This window comes from Diadema antillarum, unplaced genomic scaffold (genome assembly GCF_040938485.1).
Source record: "Diadema antillarum isolate AM-2024a unplaced genomic scaffold, OU_Dant_1.0 seq00002213_RagTag, whole genome shotgun sequence".
NCBI lineage: Eukaryota > Metazoa > Echinodermata > Echinoidea > Diadematoida > Diadematidae > Diadema > Diadema antillarum.
The window spans coordinates 1-21,038 of NW_027272847.1; the positions used below are offsets into that span (position 1 = coordinate 1).

General features: G+C 41.6%; 1 protein-coding gene across 1 annotated transcript in view; it reads right to left on the reverse strand.

Moving 5' to 3' along the window:
- Positions 1-2,375: 2,375 nt before the first annotated feature.
- The window catches only part of LOC139714269 (E3 ubiquitin-protein ligase Su(dx)-like), a 64,236-nt gene continuing 45,573 nt past the window's right edge, over positions 2,376-21,038 (reverse strand). Inside the window, exons 7-21 of the mRNA XM_071625986.1 lie at positions 20,424-20,814; positions 19,572-19,667; positions 18,249-18,426; positions 17,221-17,278; positions 15,957-16,041; positions 14,907-15,041; positions 14,043-14,196; positions 11,923-12,011; positions 10,673-10,832; positions 9,780-9,913; positions 9,060-9,200; positions 6,828-6,948; positions 5,786-5,987; positions 4,882-4,954; positions 2,376-4,234 (exon numbers count right to left, since the gene is read on the reverse strand). Coding sequence (XP_071482087.1) covers positions 4,135-4,234; positions 4,882-4,954; positions 5,786-5,987; positions 6,828-6,948; positions 9,060-9,200; positions 9,780-9,913; positions 10,673-10,832; positions 11,923-12,011; positions 14,043-14,196; positions 14,907-15,041; positions 15,957-16,041; positions 17,221-17,278; positions 18,249-18,426; positions 19,572-19,667; positions 20,424-20,814 — 2,117 coding nt within the window. The 3' untranslated portion in view covers positions 2,376-4,134. The remainder of the gene's footprint in view (positions 4,235-4,881; positions 4,955-5,785; positions 5,988-6,827; positions 6,949-9,059; positions 9,201-9,779; positions 9,914-10,672; positions 10,833-11,922; positions 12,012-14,042; positions 14,197-14,906; positions 15,042-15,956; positions 16,042-17,220; positions 17,279-18,248; positions 18,427-19,571; positions 19,668-20,423; positions 20,815-21,038) is intronic.

The following is a 21,038-nucleotide window of genomic DNA, read 5'->3' on the forward strand; positions in this document are numbered from 1 at the left end:
AATTGCTCTCAAGTAAGTGTTCTATAATAAATTACACTCTGCATAAAACCCCACCAAATATAACAAGAGATCCGCGGGTCTAGCGCTCACCTGAGTATCGCAAGTTCACCTTTCACGCAGTCACTAATCTAAATTATTTACAGCTCCACCAAAATTTGACCAGGCATTCTCAAGTAGAAGATGAAAATGTACAATAAAGGCCCAATTTTTTTAAGATTCCTTAATTTGGGGGGATTGGGGCCCCCTGGGGCCCTCTGGGTGGGGCATGGTGCCCATTTTGATAAATTGAGATCCTGACCCCTAGGGATGCTACGTGCCAAGTTTGACAAAAATCCATCATGAGGTTTTCAGGAAGAAGATGAAAATGTACAATTCAGGCCCCCATTTGGACCCTTCCAACCACCCCCCCCCCCCCCCCCCCCCCCACCCAAGAGGGGCACCCCTGGATCTCCTATGAACAAACTTGAAACTACAGTCATTAATGTACTCACTCATAGTATTATCTCAGCTCTATAACTTCTGATTCTAGAGAAGATTTATAAAGATTCCTTCATTTGGGGGGTTTGGGACCCCTGGGGGCCCCCTGGGTGGGGCATGGTGCCCATTTTAACAAATTGAGATCCTAACCCCCTAGGGATGCTACCTGCCAAGTTTGGTGAAAATGGGTCATGGGGTTCTCAAGACGACAATAAAAATGTACAATTTAGGCCCCATTAGGACCCCTCCTCACCCCCTCCCCTGGGTCCCAAGGGGGGCACCCCTGATTCTGCCATGAACAAACTTGAAACTACAGTCATCAATGTACTAACTCATAGTATTAACTAAGCACTATCACTTCTGGTTCTAGAGAAGAAGATTTTTGCAGAATCCTTAATTTTGGGGGGCTTGGGCCCCCTGAGGGCCCCCTGGGTGGGGCATGGTGCCCATTTTAACAAATTGAGATCCTAACCCCCTAGGGATGCTACCTGCCAAGTTTGGTGAAAATGGGTCATGGGGTTCTCAAGACGACAATAAAAATGTACAATTTAGGCCCCATTAGGACCCCTCCTCACCCCCTCCCCTGGGTCCCAAGGGGGGCACCCCTGATTCTGCCATGAACAAACTTGAAACTACAGTCATCAATGTACTAACTCATAGTATTAACTAAGCACTATCACTTCTGGTTCTAGAGAAGAAGATTTTTGCAGAATCCTTAATTTTGGGGGGCTTGGGCCCCCTGAGGGCCCCCTGGGTGGGGCATGGTGCCCATTTTAAGAAATTGAGTTCCTAACCCCCTAGGGATGCTACCTGCCAAGTTTGGTGAAAATGGGTCATGGGGTTCTCAAGAAGAAGATGAAAATGTACAATTTAGGCCCCATTAGAACCCTTCCCCACCCCCCTCCCCTGGGTCCCAAGGGGGGCACCACTGATTCTGCCATGAACAAACTTGAAACTACAGTCATCAATGTACTAACTCATAGTATTAACTTAGCTCTATCACTTCTGGTTCTAGAGAAGAAGATTTTTACAGATTCCTTAATTTTGGGGGGTTTGGGCCCCCCTGGGGGCCCCCTGGGCGGGGCATGGTGCCCATTTTAACAAATTGAGTTCCTAACCCCCTAGGGATGCTACCTGCCAAGTTTGATGAAAATCGGTCTTGGGGTTTTCAAGAAGAAGATGAAAATGTAAAAAGTTTACGCACGACGCACGACGGACGACGCACGACGGACGACGGACGACGGACGACGGACGACGGACGACGCACGACGCACGACGCACGACGGACGCCGGACGAAGGGCGATCGCAATAGCTCACTTGAGCCTTTGGCTCAGGTGAGCTAACAACTTAGAAAGAAAGAACAAAAGAAACCAACCCCCAAACCAACCAAAGTGTGCTATCATAGCCATTCATTGCCATGGAAACTGATCAAAACAATCCCATCTGGCCACAATATCCGTGAACAATATTGTTGGTAACCATGCCCTTTCCATGGCAGTTGAAAACCATCCCTCTCAACTACAAGTGAACCATCTAATCTTTGGGTCAGTAACCAGACTCTATGATGTTAACGACCTGGGGGTGTTTCATAAAGCTGTTCGTAAAGTTACGAACGACTTACGAGCGATTGGGGATCAGTTCTTGTACTGAATTATGGAAATTCTGATAAGTATAGCACATCAAAACTGATCACCAGTCGCTCGTAAGTTGTTCGTTACTTTACGAACAGCTTTATGAAACAGGGCCCTGCAGGTAGCATGGGGATACCACAAAGTGGGAAGGCTGGCCCGGCTCGGATATATTCGAGAATCCCCGTGATGAATTGTGTCTAGCTTCATCAATGATCTCTATGTAAATACACACACATCCGAAGAATCTCAACTAGAGTCGGCCGTTATCGACGAGTGTACACTTGCAATGGACATATTTGCTGACCGGTGCTATTGATGATTTTTTTTCAAAGGTACCTCAGTTGGGCAGCAAATGAATTGGACCAACGTTACTTCTCATGCTTCAGTGTCTCTAAGCTGTCACTGGTAGAGGGGTGCAAACTACTCAACGTGCTCCAGCAAGCAAATAAGTTGGTTGCATTTGTAACTTCAATGACAAAACACTAAAAGAGCACTCTCTTTCTACCCCCCCCCCCCCACCCTTCACACCTGAAGAATCACTGACATAGATAATCTCAATCTGAATAGACCAACTTCCACTGAACAGAGATTCTTAAAAACTGAAAACATTAAAACATAAAACGTCCAGATGAAGTTAGCTGCTGCACTGACGTCTATTCATACACATGAAAGTTAGACAAATATCCAATAAATCTTTTTTTTTAAAGAGTTTTTTGTCATTTTTGTTCTTTTCGGTAGATAGGATATGACCGTAAATGCTTGGCTGACACAAAAAAGACTTTGCAACCGATAGAGAATATGTTAAAATAGATGTATCTATCTACGCTTCGTATGTACAGTGCTTTAAAGCATTCACGCAGGGAGGGTGAGTAGAATGTTTTGCAATGATAAATCCCTGATAGACATATAAACATTGCATGATAAAAGCCATGCAGGAATTAAGGTATTAAAGCTGCTTATTTTTTTTCTTCTAGGAGGCAACTCAACTGTAACATAATACAGAGCAGTCACAGCCCACATCGAACCAAGCTAAGATCTTGAGACACGAATGACTCGACAGTGTGCCATCATACAGAAGCACTACAGCATGTTAGTGAATGAAATGAAAGTTAAAATGGTGTCATGAATAACTTATTGAATGAAGAAGAGAAACGTCACGCCACTTGTGATTCAAACACAAGCGTAATTCCAATGACAAACTCTCCAAGTGGAATCAGACGTTGCGACGCTTCTGTGAAAAGCTTTGACGAGTCCTCGCGATAAAGCCGTACAGTTCTCGCAAGAACTCTCTGTCTCCTTGAAGCTCTCGCTAATTCCCTGATCATGATACTGCTTCTTAGCATTAACCCATTGAGGACGAGCTGCTTTTGCTATAACAGTCATTACCCATAGACACCTGCCCAAGTATACTCAGGGCTAGTCTTCAACGGGTCAAACGGATGGCAGCAACCCAACGGAATCCTCCGATGATTTAGTATAATTCCTCTATCTCCCTACCCCCATCACAAAAAAGAGGGGAACAAATTATGATCACAAAATTATATGCCTGTGCATATTACATGTTCCCCACATGCAAGGCCATGTCTGGCATATTGCGTGTAAGCTGCGCTCTAACTGGACAAGGGACACTGCTGCATTTACTTGACGATCACGTTTTGAACTTGTATGGTTCAAGTCATCAAATGTTTAGGTGGTGTATCGCCAAAGACGTCCATGTGTCCACAACTGATGATCTCCTCTTCCTGGGTCAAGCTGAATACATCAGGAAATAAAGTTCATTCACCCAATATATGTAATCAAAGATGTATTTCATATTTTGCAAGTCTTTCTTTTGCAGAGAGAATCACACGACCACGTATGCAATATCTATCCTAAACCCAATCCGCGACTGGCCGAAATGATGCCACAGTCGCAGGCGACACGTAAGCGAACTAAGTCTCGTAATGGTCGTCCACTAATGATATCGCGCCGCAGTGAGGAAATCACCAGGGCAGTCAGTCCATGGGCAGGGGACAGAAGGGGCTCTTATTCCTGGCCGAAGCCTTCTGTCTCTTCAATGGCAAATGTCAGCTTCTCCACCAGCTGTTCGTAGCTCTTGTACGGGGGTAGATCCAGACGGTTGAAGCTGTGGGGGAAATTGAAGGAGGTGAGACAACAATCTGAGGATTCACTTGCGGGCAATCAACACAATTCAGAATTGAGGCCACCATATGCTTGTCTAGGGGAGCAAAAACAGCCAGATGCAATATGAGAACAATACAGCAACATTTATATGTTAACAGCTGCACAATCATGTACGTTATGAATAACTGATTTCATGCTCACTAAATAGTACCCTTCCAGAAAACTGCAATCACTTTACAAAACTTTGCAAAAAATTGCATAAAACAATCTACACTTACAGTTCCCTTTTTTTCTGGAGTACATCGTAGCCTTTACCATTTACACTGTAACTGAAATTACATGACTACTTGAAGGCCTATTTATGCTATTGGCTTCAACAAGGATTTGATATGCTCTCATCTCACAGTGCAATTAGTTATCTTTCTTTGGACAGAAAAGTCTTTCAAAAGAGACATGAACCTCTAAAGATACACTATAATGAGCTGCGTACAAGGCAGCAGCTCAACCAGTGGGCTAAAGTAGACGACAGAAAAGGGAGGATGAGCACAAGAAATTCTTGGACTTTAAATCTCTGCTCACAAACCCTGTCTTGACAACTGATGACAAGCAGGCTTGCATCAGCACTGCCAAGGCTGGGGGCAAACGTACCAGGTGTGACTCCGTGGTAGCCAGGTCTCCTTGCCAACCTTCTCAATGCAGAACTTCTGAGGACCGTTGCTCCCTGAAAGGTGAGAAGGAACAACACAAATAATCAGCAACAAGATACACCACAGTCCAAATAGCAACCAGTTGCACAGATACGAAAGTAAAGAATAAATGATGGCAGCCAACAACCTACGATACAAGTATATTCTCTGGCGAAATATTTTTAACATCTAAGGGATACAGTTCAATATGCAGAATAGAGAAGTATGTGTTGGGACTGGTTCTGTTTCATTTTTTTTTTTCCCCTAATGGACTGAAACCAAGACTATTGCTTCAAAAATAGAATGGAACAAAGAAGTGGGAAGGAGGAAAGGGTGTGCTCACAAGGGATTTGATTTATCAGCTTCAAGAGCATACTCTCATGTCATTCAGTTTGCTCGGTTCAAGCTCATATCTGAGCACTGCCCTTGAGTTGCTATCTATATATACTTAAATCAGTGGCCAATATTCTTCAAGATGGAAGCTGTCTACAAAATAAATCTTAAACCACTGAGGATGAGTCCCGAGTATACTGGAGCAAGTGTCTATGGAAAATGCATGTTGTAGCAAAATAAGTCCGTCCTCAATGGGTGAAGGAGCTGTTTTAGCAGTTCCACTTTGCAACAATATAAGAGTAATCAGTATTTTTCAGACTACTAACTCTCCACTTTCCTTCTGAACCAAGTTACTAAATATATAAATGAATTTTAGAAGGGATACATTGCACACAACATCTAAACTCTAAAATGTATCACACAATAACATCTAGTACATTAAAAATGCACTGCACAAAGAGTGCATCACTAATGATCATCCCAATCAGAATAAGAGAATCACTGGTGGGACAGGACTAAAGAGGCGGACTCACCCATGAGCTCCGTGAATCCTCCGACGGGCAGCCGGCACGTGCCCGTGACGAACTGCAGCAGCCGCGCCCGCTTCTCGTTGTCCATCTCGCGCACGGCGCGCCAGAACCACTGCACCTGCTTGCTCTCCCGCGTGTAGTGGCGGTAGATGGTGTGCCGGTACCAGTCGTCCACGTCAAACTCCTGCATCCCACATAGCATCAGCTGGGGAGGGGGGAGAGATTGGGGGAGAGATTGGGGGAGAGATGTAAGAGTGGGTGTGTCAAGGGATGACATTTCACCAAGGAGGTTGAAGACATGGAGTTGTAACATTCTTATTCCCTTTGATCCCATGTTTGATGCTGCCACTCAAAAATATATGAAGTATATGCCAAACCGGAGATGCACCAGAGATAGAAAGACAATGGATTCATAGGTCATTGCATAATTACCAGCCACTCTCTAAGGAAGATATGTCTCCATATAGGATATGCCATATCCTATATGGGGATGTCTTTATGATGGTAATTACTTTTCGCTGTCCCTTCTTATAAAAGATGAGCTGGGCATAATGGTACAGACACAGGGATGTGTGAATAGAAATTGCACAAAGATTGATGAAATGAAATCAAAATTACTTGCCCTTACACATCTTTACACTAATCTAACATATAATTGAATAAATGACCATACTTGAAGATGATACCAAATCAGTTTCAGCTGTCGTAAATAAAATGATAAAATCGGCTTTGCAGTGAGGGTACAGTTTCGGATACAGTCACATACAGCTCATATTTACATTTTTGCACATATTTCTGAACAGGATTTACTTTTGTGTCTTATGCTTTAACGTTAGGTGAAATTTCCTTTCGTTTCATTTGATAGATAAACATGCAAAATATAACCGACATTACGTTAGCGTTCACAATGAATCTTCAGATTGCTCAGAAAGACAGTGGCACTCAAGAATGCTATGGTACACAAAAAAATAAAGGCAGTATTCATTTTCATGTTCTCGGTGATTGAAGCAGAGTGTGAACTGGTCCAGGAATCCCGTTATCTCACCTCTAGCTCCCTCTCATCAAAGTACTGGAGCCACTGGAGGGGTACCACCTCGTTCATGCCTTCCAGGAAAGCCTTGGTCTGCTCCTCGATGCCCCGGTTGAAACGGAACTGGGTCATCAGGCTGGTGGGCCGATGAAAAACAAAACTTAGTCACACTCATTTCACAATATCAACCTTTCAACCTTGTGAAATATCAATATTTTCAATCAACTGTCAGGGGGATTTGGGCAGATGATAAACAAAAAGCTGTTTTAACTTTAGGGTTAGAAACGCCTTCCTGAAACGCCAAAAGAAGGGTGATCTCAAACGTGTTTGAGCCAGAAATGTAAAAGTCTTAGCCTTCTCTTCATGACAAAGTATTACTACAAATTTAATCATCAAAGTAATACAGGCTTCACGCTGGGGAAGGGTCTGTGATCACTACAAACTTTATGGCATGCTATGACAAATAGAGTATTAAAGGTGCACGGTCCCGGTGTTTTAGTCAAATGCGTACGCGGGCGCACGGCGCATGTTTCCTATAGAGACCTACGCTATCCACTCCTCTTTAGCGCTTACGCTTTGGCCCACTTCCCCGAGTCCGAAGAAGTCCGATTGACTGTAGTCAGTGGTGCGATCACAGTTCGGCTCATGATTCGGCCGACGGGGATGACAGCTTTAGCAAACTTCTTTTGTGATGTCATAATAAGAAGCACATATGCACGCACCCTTGCATTACTACAAACTGCGCGTTGCGCAGAGAAAGCAACGAAGGCAACGTCACTTCGCAACACCTACGCACTTTACTCTTGATGACAGCTCAACTTCGGTAATCTTCGTATCAATGCCAACGGTGATCGGCAGTATCATCAACAGCGCCCTCTACACTACCGGGACTATGCCCCTTTAAGCTGAACTACAGCATGAAGGGTCATGATGAATATGGCTGCTTTCATCTCTTCCAGCTTACCAATCCATCACTCAATCAGCATGAGCTGAGAAGCTACTTTCATAACCTTCCATTAACAATAAAAAACAGAAGCGATACCCTTAAATAAATCATGCCAATCCACTTCAATGCTCAAGGTAATATAAAATGAGTATAAATGAAGTGAAGGATTCTATCTATTTCCTTGAATGACACACTTGCTATTTCTGGATTGAGAAAATACTAAAAGCTGGGGTCAACATTTTCCCATTACTGAATAAGGGGCCTGCTTGGGGAAACAATATCGCCAGAGTGCTGCCATCTGAAGTCACCCTTGAGCCTGGAATCTAAATCGGGCTCATGGCTGGGGGGAAGTGAGTCACTTCGAAACTTTAAGCCAGGCATGATAGTGGTGTGAACATGACCTCCTTCAAACCCAATACCTGTTACTGCCTCATTCACTCCAAGGATTTGGCAAGTGGCTCCAAAGGGCAGTCGGTGTTTGGCAGGACTTACTACAGTACCATATAACTGACTCATTTCAAAACTCACTCTCCTCCATTTACTATTCTAATGTGCGTAAGGGTGCCAAATTCCAAGCTCATTCAGATCACGTTAAACAACTTTCAGCATGATTGATTCATACAACAAAAAAGAACAAAAAATAAATGTTGTTTCACTACAACATCCCCCTGAAAATTATAAAATTTAATTGAAGGCATCTCACAAAAATAAGCACTTTAATTCTATAAATAACTTTGGATGCCAATACAACAGAGTTCATGAAAAAAATACAAACATGTCATCAAGTATTCTGAATCTTTCATCTTTTCAGGGGTCTAATAAGTATATATTTGTGTGTGGATGAACACAAAATTCTTTTTGACATTAGAGTGATAATTCACACCATGCAAGACGATAGTAAGACTGCCACAAAAATTGAGAAAACCTACAGGAGTACATGTTATTCATTTTGTCCTTCATGAGATGGGCAATCACTGCACTATTTGGGCCGTAAACTCTTCAAACACTACCGTACATTCCACACATTTTGCGGGTTTTTTATTTTCACGAGTTTCGCAAATCGGGTGATATTCAAATATTTTAAGACAGGCAAAAATATCAATTCCGATCCCTACATGAATATGAAGTGCAAGTGTACATATCTCCATCCATTGCCGTACTCTATGATCGCAAATTTACCTAATTGTAAAATTGTCAGGAAATCCTGTTTCACACAAAAATTAGACTTGTGAAATATGAGGCATATACAGTAGGCCATTAGAATAGTTGACAAAAACTATCAACCATTCTACTCCACTTACTGTATATATTCTTCCTTGTTCTCCTCTGTGACCTCAATGTCCTTTCCTCCCTCCTTGAGCTCCACAGTCTCCACCTTGCCCAGGATCTCAAAGTCGGCCACAAACGTCATGTCCATGTCCAGTTCATCTATGTCATTATCCCTGGAAATGGAAACGTAAAATTGGACGTAAACAAAATGCTATTGATACCCATTCAAATACTCTGAAGCCATTAGTTTTCATGGATATAAGTACAAACGCTGTGCCCCAATATGGCACAAGATTTCAAGGCAGCAAGTTGATTTTTTTCTATTTTTTCCCTTATTTGGCTACAATGAGAGAGCATAAATTTGTACAAAACTAATTCAAGGGAAATTATGCAATCTGGATTAACATTCATAGCTTATGGATTATCCATCTGGGCCCTGTTTTATGAAGAGTTATAATTGATTGTATAGTTAATTTCTATCATAAGTCTATGGCAGCCTGTGTGGTAAGGAAATTTATGATCCATCTTATCTTTTGATAGAACGGGGCCCAGGACTATAGTTCTGACCAATTTGATATGATCACATTCATGGGCAGAAATTCAGACAGCTCTGAATAATGACCCAATGACAAAGAAGTCATATCACTGAATTAAAAGTTGACAAATCTAAACAAGGTTTTTCTTCAGATGACAACTGTAACGAAGAAACGAGGACTTTGGACTGGGGGATGTCTAACCACAGCGAGACTCACTTGATCCACACCAGCGAGTTATAGAACTCGGGGTCTATACTCTCCAGGTCACGCAGCGTGAGGGGCTTGTTGAGCATACGCTTGTAGAATGGCATCGTGAATCCGCTGTAGATGAACTTGCCGTGGTAGAGGGCCTATTGAAGAATTGAGAGTTACACAGAACAGGAGAGAATGAGTGCTTCAATTACTGACAGACAGCAAAGGAAGATTCAACTCCAGAGGGCCTAGGCTTACTGAGTACATAACACAGCTAACTCCACACATTCTCTAATCTCCTACAAAGTAGGTAGACATCAATTGTTCTTCAAATACGGAATGCCGTCTTTTCTTTGTTTAGAGCAGTAATGAAATTGTCATTCCGAACAGCGGTATAATGTTTTGCAACCAAAGGGCATATATGTCCTTAATAATCCATTGCTTAACAACACACCTTTTTTTCTTTTTTCTTTCTGCTGCAGTTTCACGTTGCATGAAAAACACAAAAATTTCCATTCTGCGAAAATTTCCTTTTTCACAGTAATTTCCCCAAGTGGCAAGTGGATAAGATGCCCTACTTTCTCAAACAGATTTCATCACTAAACTCAAAGAAGAGAAGCATCAACCAATTATAATACAAGTCCTGAAACCAGTTCCATGACATTTGCTCCAGCAACAATTGCTCCCATAAAATATTTGCATGCTAAGCCAAACATAAATTCTACCCTCAAACATAACCCTAACCCTAATCCTAATCCTCACATCAAACTAAACCTAAAACCCTATCAAAACTCTAACTCTAACCCTAAGTCCTTGGAGAAAATAAGACCGGAGCAATTGTTGCAGGAGCAAATGTTGTGTCACCCCTAAAGCTACATTATTTTATTTTTAAAAATTTTCCCTATATCACCACTCACCATGGCGATGAACCTCCCAACGAAGCGGAAGTACTGGAGATGGTCGGGGTTGACGGAGGAGGCGGGGTTGATTTGCAGACAGTAGTTGGTCTTGTTGGCATACTCAAAGAGGCAGTACATTGGGTTCAGGACCTCGTGGGACAACATGAAGAACCATTCCCTGGTGGAAGGCACATATAATAATAATAATAATAATACATCAATTTATAAAGCGCAAAACCTATAGACATATATTCTTCTGTGCTGCAAAAGCTTCTGATGTGCTTGATAATAATGAACAGTTAAACGAAAAGATGTGTTTTGAGCCGCGATTTAAAGACTGCTACGGTTGGGGATTTCCGGACTTCTAATGGTAGATCATTCCAGAGTTTGGGAGCTGCACAGGCAAATGCTCTGTCTCCTAGTGTTACTTTTGTTTTACATGTTGGAATTTTTAAGAGCAGAGTGTCCTCAGAACTGCGCAAATTGTGAGTGTGTAAATGAGGTTTGAATACTAATAATTCGGATATGTACCTGGGGGCTTGACCGATGAGTGACTTATATACAATCAACAAAATCTTAAACAATGTTCATTTACGAATCGGAAGCCAGTGTAAGTCTTTCAGAAGAGGAGTAATCCTTGAGAACCTAGGTTTGTTACAGATAAGCCTTGCGCAGGAGTTTTGGACTCACTGCAGGCACCCAACTTGAGAATGGAGATGCAGACGGAGGAGGCACAAATCATAATACAACATCTCAAAAGTACTGAAATTGAGTAACTGATATTTAAGATGTGACCATTGAATATTGAGCAATTTAGTCAAAACGTATCTCAATCGAATACTGCTGATCATGCGATTGTGACATTGCTAGCACTGACCTCCTGATCTTGGGGGTGGAGGGCCATGAGCGGCAGTTACTAATTCTTTTTTTTTTTTTGGGGGGGGGAGAATTTTCTATGACTCAGCTGAGAAAAAATCAACCAATTACACATCTTAGAAAGACTGAAATTTAATCTTTCCAACAAATTACAAACATAGCTCACTGTTCTTTTTCCTGCACAAATTGCAGATTTCTACAAAAGCAACAGTTGACACATTATTAACATTAGCATAACTTCCAACGGACAAAACCAAAGAAAGAAAAATATCAAATTTTGATTTTTGTGCTGCTACTAATGTGTGTAGAGTTTCACACTGCTAAATTTAATGCATTTTTGATACTGCGGTGTAGGACAAAGTTTTGAAGCGACCCCTTCTGCACTCTCTCACCTTGCCACACCTCCGTAATCCAGACCCTCCTCTCCTCTGAAGATGATGTAAAGTCGCCTCCTTAAGTCGTAAGCCTGTAATCTCATGATCTGAAGGGGGGGGGGATGGGAAGTGGGGAGAATTAGTGCGAATGCACTGTTATAATCACACTGAAGAGACATTTAGCGACCTGCTTCATAGAACTGTTTGTAATCGTCATAAATTGTAATCAATTGCAGTCACTGCGGCAACAGTGTCAATGCTTACATCTGATTGGTTGTTTCCTGGATGTTGCCATGGAGACTATAACTACTGTAGCTCACAATAATTGCAAGTTTATTATATAAAGTGGGCCCATCTATGCAAGTTTACATCATGTCAATATTCCATCAGACTTGTCACAAAGACTTAGTCTAATGCTAGTCTCAGATGCTCATTGGCTTTTACATGATCTGACATTTTGTTTTTTTTTCTTTTGTTTTTTTTTTCAGGTAAGCATTAGATTAGAGCAATCACAATGGTGAAACATCGGGGGGATTTCATGGAGCAGGTTATGATGGCTTTTCATACATGTAATAATGCAAATCATTCTACCCGTTTCTGTCAGATTTGGAATGCATTAAAAAAAAACGTTCTTCAATAATTTAACAACAATCAAGGCAACAAGAAAAAAAATACAGAAGGTTGCATTGACCAGCCATTCAATTCATCAAAAGGACACAACAGGCAAAGGAAGTCCATCTACAATGTAAATGTGCACAGATATGGGTCATACTCATGTTGAAAACAATACTACTACTACACGCCTCTCGACTTATCAAAACTGTACATTCAATGATAGCTTTAACACTGCTTTAGTGTACCGCACACTGTCCCCAGGGGTGGCAATACCTTGTACTGTATCTCAAGTTCATGACTTCTAAGGAGAGCAATGAAACTTTGCATTTTTGCAACATTTTTGCAAAATAACATTAATAATGACATCAAACAATGCAGAAACATTGTTTTGGCTTACACTGTTCTGCTTTAAAATTCATACCATTTTTTCTTTTGTGTTAAGAAATGAGTTTGGAGGTTTTCCAATAAATGCCAATTGAGATAAGAGGTCTGGTCATTCCAAGAAAGACATGCTCAACTCTACACAGTACTAGTAGTATTGCAACTGATTTACAAATAGCCCTTCATTGATGTAAGTAAGCACCACTTAATAAGTGTTCAAGAAGTACCCATGATAAAAAATCAAGGGCATACATACTCTGGTTGGATTCGGACCAGCGATCTCCCGATTACCAGACAGGCGTCGTATCCTGCAGGTACTGCATATTTATTTACGCTGATGAAGGGCAATTTGTCAATCAGTTGTAATATAAACAACTTAACACAAATTCATTAATATGAATAACTTGTAGTATGATGCCTGGATCTCAAGTCTAGCTTGCAACATGATTCCAGTCTTCTCTACTTTATACAGCTGTTACTTCAATTCCCTTCCTCCTACAGGGAAACATGATTTGTTATTTCTTCTCTAACCACAGGAAGCTAGAAGTAATGTGAGTGGTGGGAGTCATGGCACTGCAGAGGCTCAAGTGATCAGGAAAGACATTACCAAAAGGTAATGTTTGTGACAGGATTGCAACGACAGACCTCCAGCCATTTCGATTTGTGTGTGTGTGTGTGTGTGTGATTAGAAGAGCAATGTTATACACAGGTGAGAGTGCATTCATAGAAATGCAGCACACTCTAAGGTGTTTACAGTGGTACAACACATATGACATTGTGAATACCCAAGAGTGTACTGCTTCTTCACTTTATAAACAACAAAGATATAAGACCAGTGCATTATTGTTTTATAAAATGGATTTTTGACCTAAGCTACAGTATCAGCTGCTAAGACTTTGCAAAGCAAAGCAATGGGGCCACTCTTCAATGGGCCATGCAAACAGTGCGATTCAAAGCTTGGGTTCATGCCGCGTGCACAGCTATCTGCACAGAGGGATAAGTAATCTGCCACAGGATAACACGCAGCGCAATTATGCTCTTTGTTCTGCACTCACATGCTCACACGACTCATTTCCGAGCTCCTGAATTGCTCCATTCTTTGAACTCATTTTATAATTTGCAATGATATGCATGCTCCTTACCTGATGGAAGGAATCTTCAAACAGAGTGTTCCTAGATACGCTGATCTTGACGTGGCTTGGCAGTGCGTTGATCTGACATAGATAGCGGAACTGACCCAGTTTCCACCTAAAACTCCTCTCGTATGCAATGGGGACACCAAAGGCTCCCTTCGGCCTGCACAACGAAAGAAACACAGCTCAAATCAGAACATGATCCTACAAAATGGTCAACTTTGGAAAGCTGCATGGTGAGAAGCACACAGGCTTTGTTTTGATAATCTATTCAGAGAAAGTTTCTAAGAACATAGTCGGGGCAAACTTATGAAAAGCATAATGAGCATAACATTTTCATATTACATGACTGCTTAACTGGTCAAATCAAAATAGTATTCATTTAAGAACACATAATCCATTACTACCATCATCATCAAATATCATTCTAAACACCATAACCATATCCAACATCATCACCATTATCTTCATTATCATTTTCATCATCAACACAATTACTACCATCAGCTTCATAATTCTCTTATCATCATCGTCATCATCATCATCATCATCATCATCATCATCACCATCATCATCATCATTCATCACCATCATCATAACAATCACCATCATCATCATCATCATCATCATCATCATCACCATCGTCATCATCATTCATCACCATCATCATAACAATCACCATCATCATCATCATCATCACCATCATCACCATCATCACCATCATCACCATCATCACCATCATCATCACAATTATCATCACCATCACCACCCTCACCATCATCACAGCCATCACCACCACCACCATCATCATCATCATCATTACCACCACCACCACCACCATCATCATCATCATGAAGGACATCATATACTCACCCCTTGGAGGCATTGGGCCGGGGATCGGTGAAAGTCGTTCGTCTGTTGTTGTGGTCCACAAAGTAGCGGACGCCCTCCTTGGTGTATCGGATCTCCCAGCCGTCGGGCAGGGGTGCCTCCTGCATGTTTGCCCTGCTTTGAAACAAGGGGGAAGAGAGACGAGCTCTTGTCATCTAAATGCCACTCATCAAACTTTGCTAGATGTGAGATGACTTACAGCTATGACCAAACTATATCCTGATTTATCCTTGATTTTTTTTTTTTTTACCATCATCCCCTGGACCTATATGTCTACCAAGAAGTTGAAGCTAATGTCTGGGTTGGGTTTTTTTTTTTTTTGCCCTGCACTGAATTGGGTCTTTCTATCATTCAATAATTACCTAAAAAAACTCAGGTCATATGCGAACACAACCTATTTCCTTGTAGTACAAATATCATTTGCAAGTTAATCTTTCTACCCACTGGAGAAAAATCTTTAATCAGAGAAGGAATAGACCAATACCAACAGGTTGACATATTAGTAAACCCAATATGTATGGACAAAATGTGACCAGATATCAGGTCTATCAACATTTTGATTTTGGATCAGAGTTTCTTATGAATACTCTTTTGATTGCAATCTGCTAACACCTGGGGTCAACCTCATGAAGAATTATCTCTGTCTTTTATATTGGCATACAATAAGTTCAGCAATATGATAGTCAAACCATGCATATTACAATCAAAGTATGGTCTCCTCCTTAACTGGATTACTTTGTGGATTAAAAACTAATAAAATATTTGCATCATATGTCCTTAAGAAAGGAGACATGCATGGAAGAAACTACTGAAATCTCCACTTCCTTGAAGAAAATCTGTTAACATCATCTGTTCTTTTGCACAAAGACATGAATGGAAGAAAATATTGAAATCTACAAAATTTTCGGAGCACAATACACCTCAAGACTAGAGCATAAAAGTAGTGAGAAGAAATGTGGGAGGGGGGAAAGAAAGAAGGGAGAGTGGAGAGGGAGGGGAAAAGGGAAATGATTCCAAGTCGGTGATACTAACCCCTGTGTCCTGGGGTCTTCCCATTGTGTTGTTCGATTCAGGTGATTGACAAAGTAGACTCGGCTGTGGGTATCCGTGCGCTTTTCTGTCGACACAGACAAACAAACAAACAAACAAACAAATCAAAAAGGCGCTCTTTACTCTATTCCTATGGACTGTCAAAATATTTGAACTCAGTCGGCCCAGGCATTGTTGATTGAGCTATGCACTATCAGTCTTCACATGTTACACAAATAATGAATGTTTATGAGTGCAATGGACAGAATACTTCATGAGATGAAAGATGAAATGATCCATTCAACAAGGCGCAGCCGAGTTGAGTGGATCAAAGATTTCATCATTCACCGAATTAAATATTCTGTCCATTACACGAATGAAAAGCATTTATTATTTGCTTTATATAACGCCTAAAATAGATCCTTGTCATTTGATGTTTTACTTATTCAAACACAAGAGAGAATCTGAGATCGAAAGAGTGCTCACTGAGTGCTTTATGCTATAGCGCGCTGTCGCTTACACACACTGCAAACACAAACCAGGCTCTCGGCGTGCATGCAATGGAGCAAATCGTATGGATCCAAAATTGCACAGTAAATGGAGCCAAAATTGCACGGATGATGACATCATAGTGAAATGAGACTAATGATTAATGTCAAACAACCAATCAAATGACAACGATCTATTTAGGCGTTATTTAATAACTTCTACACTACAAAGGAAAGAGATGATAACAGATTTTACTATCAATACAAGCACAGAAACTTAAGTCACTATTGAATGCTACGTTGTTTCACATAACAATTGAAATATATACTGATAGTACTGCTACTTCTACTTCTATTACTACATGTACTCTACTTCTACTACAACTTTTACTGCTAAAAAGAATCATTATTTTCTGATTTTGCACCTCTTGATCCTGTGAGGATGCTGACAGCATTACACATAAGCCTTCTTAATATGACATAGATGTCATAATGCAACATCAAAATTTGACCCGATTCCTTTTGTTGTTGTTGTTGTTGTTGCTGTTGTTAAATGCCCAAACAACATTTCTGGGCCACTGGATTATGGTTCGAGGTTGTAGAATTTTGACTTGATTGACTTCACTGTACAGAAACACGGTAGGTGTCAGGTTGGTCGGAATACAGAGTGGATCAAATAGCAGCACATCAAATCTCCCACCACTCCTAGAAAAATACAAACATTTCTCGTGTTCATTCAGAGCAGGACAGAGAGAAGCAGTATCTTGTGAATATCTTACCCCAGCCAGCTGGCAAAGGTCCCAACGGATCACTGGGGTCTACTCCTCCTGCGGCTTGCTGTAAAAGTGAAACAGAAGTCAATTCATTACCTGAGAATTAGTCTGACATTGCAATCCCACACACCCTTCCCAATGTTATTTATTTATTCATTTGTTGGCAATCTAGGCCTCATCTCACTTTAAAATATTTTGTTAATGTAACACATAGGGAAAACCAAACCAAACAAAAACCAAACAAAAATGCAAACACAAATCTAAAAGAAGTTAAAAAGAAAATAAAACTAGAATAAAATCTCAAATTTACAATCTTAACTTACAGGCCCAGAAACATCTATGCTATTGTCTCACTGGATATATCAATAGAATTATGGGACCTCAAATTAAACCACAAGGGTTCTCCCACTCAAACCACTTTTTCAAAGCCAGCATTGCTTCACACACAACCTCATCATTTATTGACTATTGTGTTATGACCTCATACCCAGCACATTGTGTGTCAGTCATTGTTGGCTCAGAATAAAACCGTAGCTTCCAATCATCCACTTCCTCCTCCGTATTTTACCTTAAAAAAAAAATACCGCATGTCATGACATGGAGTTCTTAGTGAGTTGTTTCAGTTCCTTCACAGTCAGCATTTTCGTCTTGATGTGGAAGACGGTGAAAAGGTCTACGTGATATCAGTATCCATTTTCTACAATCACGTCGAGGACAGTATGTCTGTCTCCTTTTAGTGCTAACAACAGGCCGGTGGATGTGTCTCAATAGTGTAGATGAAGGCAATTCATTCACATAAAAGGAAATGTGCTTCAAGGCATGACATTAATCTTCCCATTGAAGGCAAGATATTCATCTTCCAAACATCCTTGGAGGGGGAGGGGGGAAGCTACGCTACAACAGAGCCAAGTCAAATAATATCTGTGATAAGCAGTGAACTCTGCTTCCTCCCCTCCCCACCTCCAACTCCCCCCCCCCCCCCCCCCCCCCAATCCTCCTTCCTGCAAGCAATCTGCAGCATCAAGCGAACTTACCGGCAGGTAGAGACGCTGCTGCAGTTGCTGCATGGCAGATTGCTGGAGTTGTGCGTGCTGCACCTGCCACTGCTGGTAGTTGCGGACAGAGTCCACTGTGGGTCGTTGCCAGGTGGTGGTGCGGGTGTTGTGGTCGACGTAGTATATTCTGCCCTGGGGATCTTTTCGCCGCTCCCATCTGATGCATCAGCAACAACATGAAAGAGATGACAAGAGAGATATCATAAATCTGCTTCCTGGAGCAGCTAACAAACTGGACATGATTTTCAGTGATGAAATTTCAAATGCCTTTTTACATTTTGAGATGAAAGAAAGATTTGCTCATCACAGCCTGACATGACTCTTCTGGCAAGCTGCAAAATTGCTACATGAAGTGTGTTCTTGTATCTGATTAAGTATGCTATACATGCAAAGACGTTCAATGTCGTTCATAAACAGCTTCTGCATAACTTTGGCATTTCACAACCACGATCCCACTCAACACTGCAACACAGAAATAGTCATGGATCAGAGTGACCACTTTGATTGTACAACTAATTTGAAAATTGCTACAAAAAGGTCAGTCCAGTTTGCCTTGTGTTGCCATGGTGTATGTCACAGCAAACTGACTGCAAATATCTTCAGCCAATGAATGCTATTGCAAAGGTGAGGAAGGCTGCATACTCAAGGGCATTACAAAAAAAATAAATAAATATATATATATATACATGTATATATCGAAGACAGAAGTATTGGAACAAGTTCACTCGGTTGACAGCAGGTTCATCCGTATTTTATTGCTACTCGGAGTTTCATGCCACCTTCATTTAGGGGCAATCATCAGGCAAATATATATAAATATATATAAATAAATATATATATATATATATATATATATATATATATATATATATATATATATATATTTTTTTTTTTTTTTTTTTTTTTTTTTTTTTCCCCACCAGCCCCAATGGGCTTGGGCAAGTGCCATATACTCTTAGTGGGCAAGCAGCATCACTGATTTCCACAGAAAATATATCTGGATATCTCATTAGCCCATTCACGGTGTACAGACAATAGACACCACCGCACCGCCATGTTACCAGCACGTTTTCCAGCAGAGACTGTCGCCAAGATCACGCGATGTCGTGAGCTTCATACACAAGTGTATGGGCGATGTGCGTGATAAGATGGCGGCACGGTGGCTTCAAAATAATCGGCCTATGAGATATCCAGATATATCCTCTAGAGATCAGTGGCAAGCACCCATTTCATTAATCTACTCCAGCAGTAAGTTTTAAAGGCAAGGGGGAGCATGGACATGTTGCAACCCTGCCGACTCACCCTGGCGGTAGTGGCTGGGGCCTCTCCCACGTTGTGGTCTGTGTGTTGTGGTCCACGTAGTATGGCCTACCGTGCTGGTCCAGTCTCATCTCCCAGCTAACAACAAAAAAAAGTTGACACAACATTAATCAATTGCATACCACTGTGTGCTGACATCAAATTATTTTCGCTCAAGAATATATATCATGTGATACGTGAATTGGAATTTTCATCCAGAATTCAAGAATTGTTCTACTTCTGATAATTCTTCAGTTCACTAATGTAAGGAAACACACATCTAAATTTGGCTCTATCTGCAACATAAATACTGAAGCTCAGTGAAATTTTTGACTCTTTGTCAAAGTGTTTATTGAAGATGACAATTACAAATGAACTGATACAATGACAGATATTTACAAAATGTGTATTGTAAATATTGCCCCATTTTTCTCTCTCTTCTTTCTTTCTATAAAACAACAACAACAATATGTGTATAACCAGGGCTTCACACTAACTTTATTTTTGGTGGCCCAAAGGCAAACATTCGACCTTTTTTGGTGGCCCAATCAGGCCACCAAATTCTTCATTTCTGAAATTTTGGAGGCCCGACATGCGTTTTTTGGTGGCCCCGGGCCACTGGGCCACCGTTAGTGTCGAGCCCTGGTATAACTGATGACCAAATATCACAATGTATGAGCTTTCTCAGTTTGTATTTCATAATCTTGTCCAGCTGCTTTCTTATTTTCATCCATTTGTTGCATAATTACAGATGGATGCACAAAGGGCATAGGGAATCTATCTGCGGTGATATACCCTATAGAAATGTGGTTTATCATTATGATTATTACATGTGTGTCTGTATTTGAGACGTACTTTGAAGGAAGAGGTTGATTGTTGAGGTCTACACTCCTGCCCACAGGTGCCCCAGCAGCCACAGGTCCGGCCCCCGGTGGAGCCCCAGTGGGTGCTCCTGCCGGCGGGGGGCCCGTCGAGGCCCCCGATGCGGCTCCTGGGGTGGCTGCTTGGGGTGGTGCGGCGGCTGCTGCGGTCCCCTGGGCCGCCCCTCCGGCCGTCCCTGCTGCTCCTGCTCCTGCTGCTGCTGCTGTCGTGGCGGCAGCAGTGGCTGCCACGGCTGGGGCCGCCCCAGGAACCTGGGGGAGGGGCCTATTGGCCATGCTGTTGGCTGTGGTAGTGGTGGATGTGCGGCTGGCGGCAGTGGTAGTGGTAGTGGACCGTGTGGATGCAGCTGCTGAGGATCTTGGAGCTGTAAGTCATACAGGTAGAGATTATTTACACAACTCACACTAAAGGCTAGCTGCAGCGTTTAGTGCAAACACGTCATACATAGGCAATCATCATGTAGCTTGTCACAGATCAGATGCCTGTTTCAACAAAGCTTAGACAACTTCAACAAAAACCTGTTTCAACAAAGCTTCTAAAGACAACTTATCAAAAATAAAAAAATACTGTCAAATACACTTTCTTAAA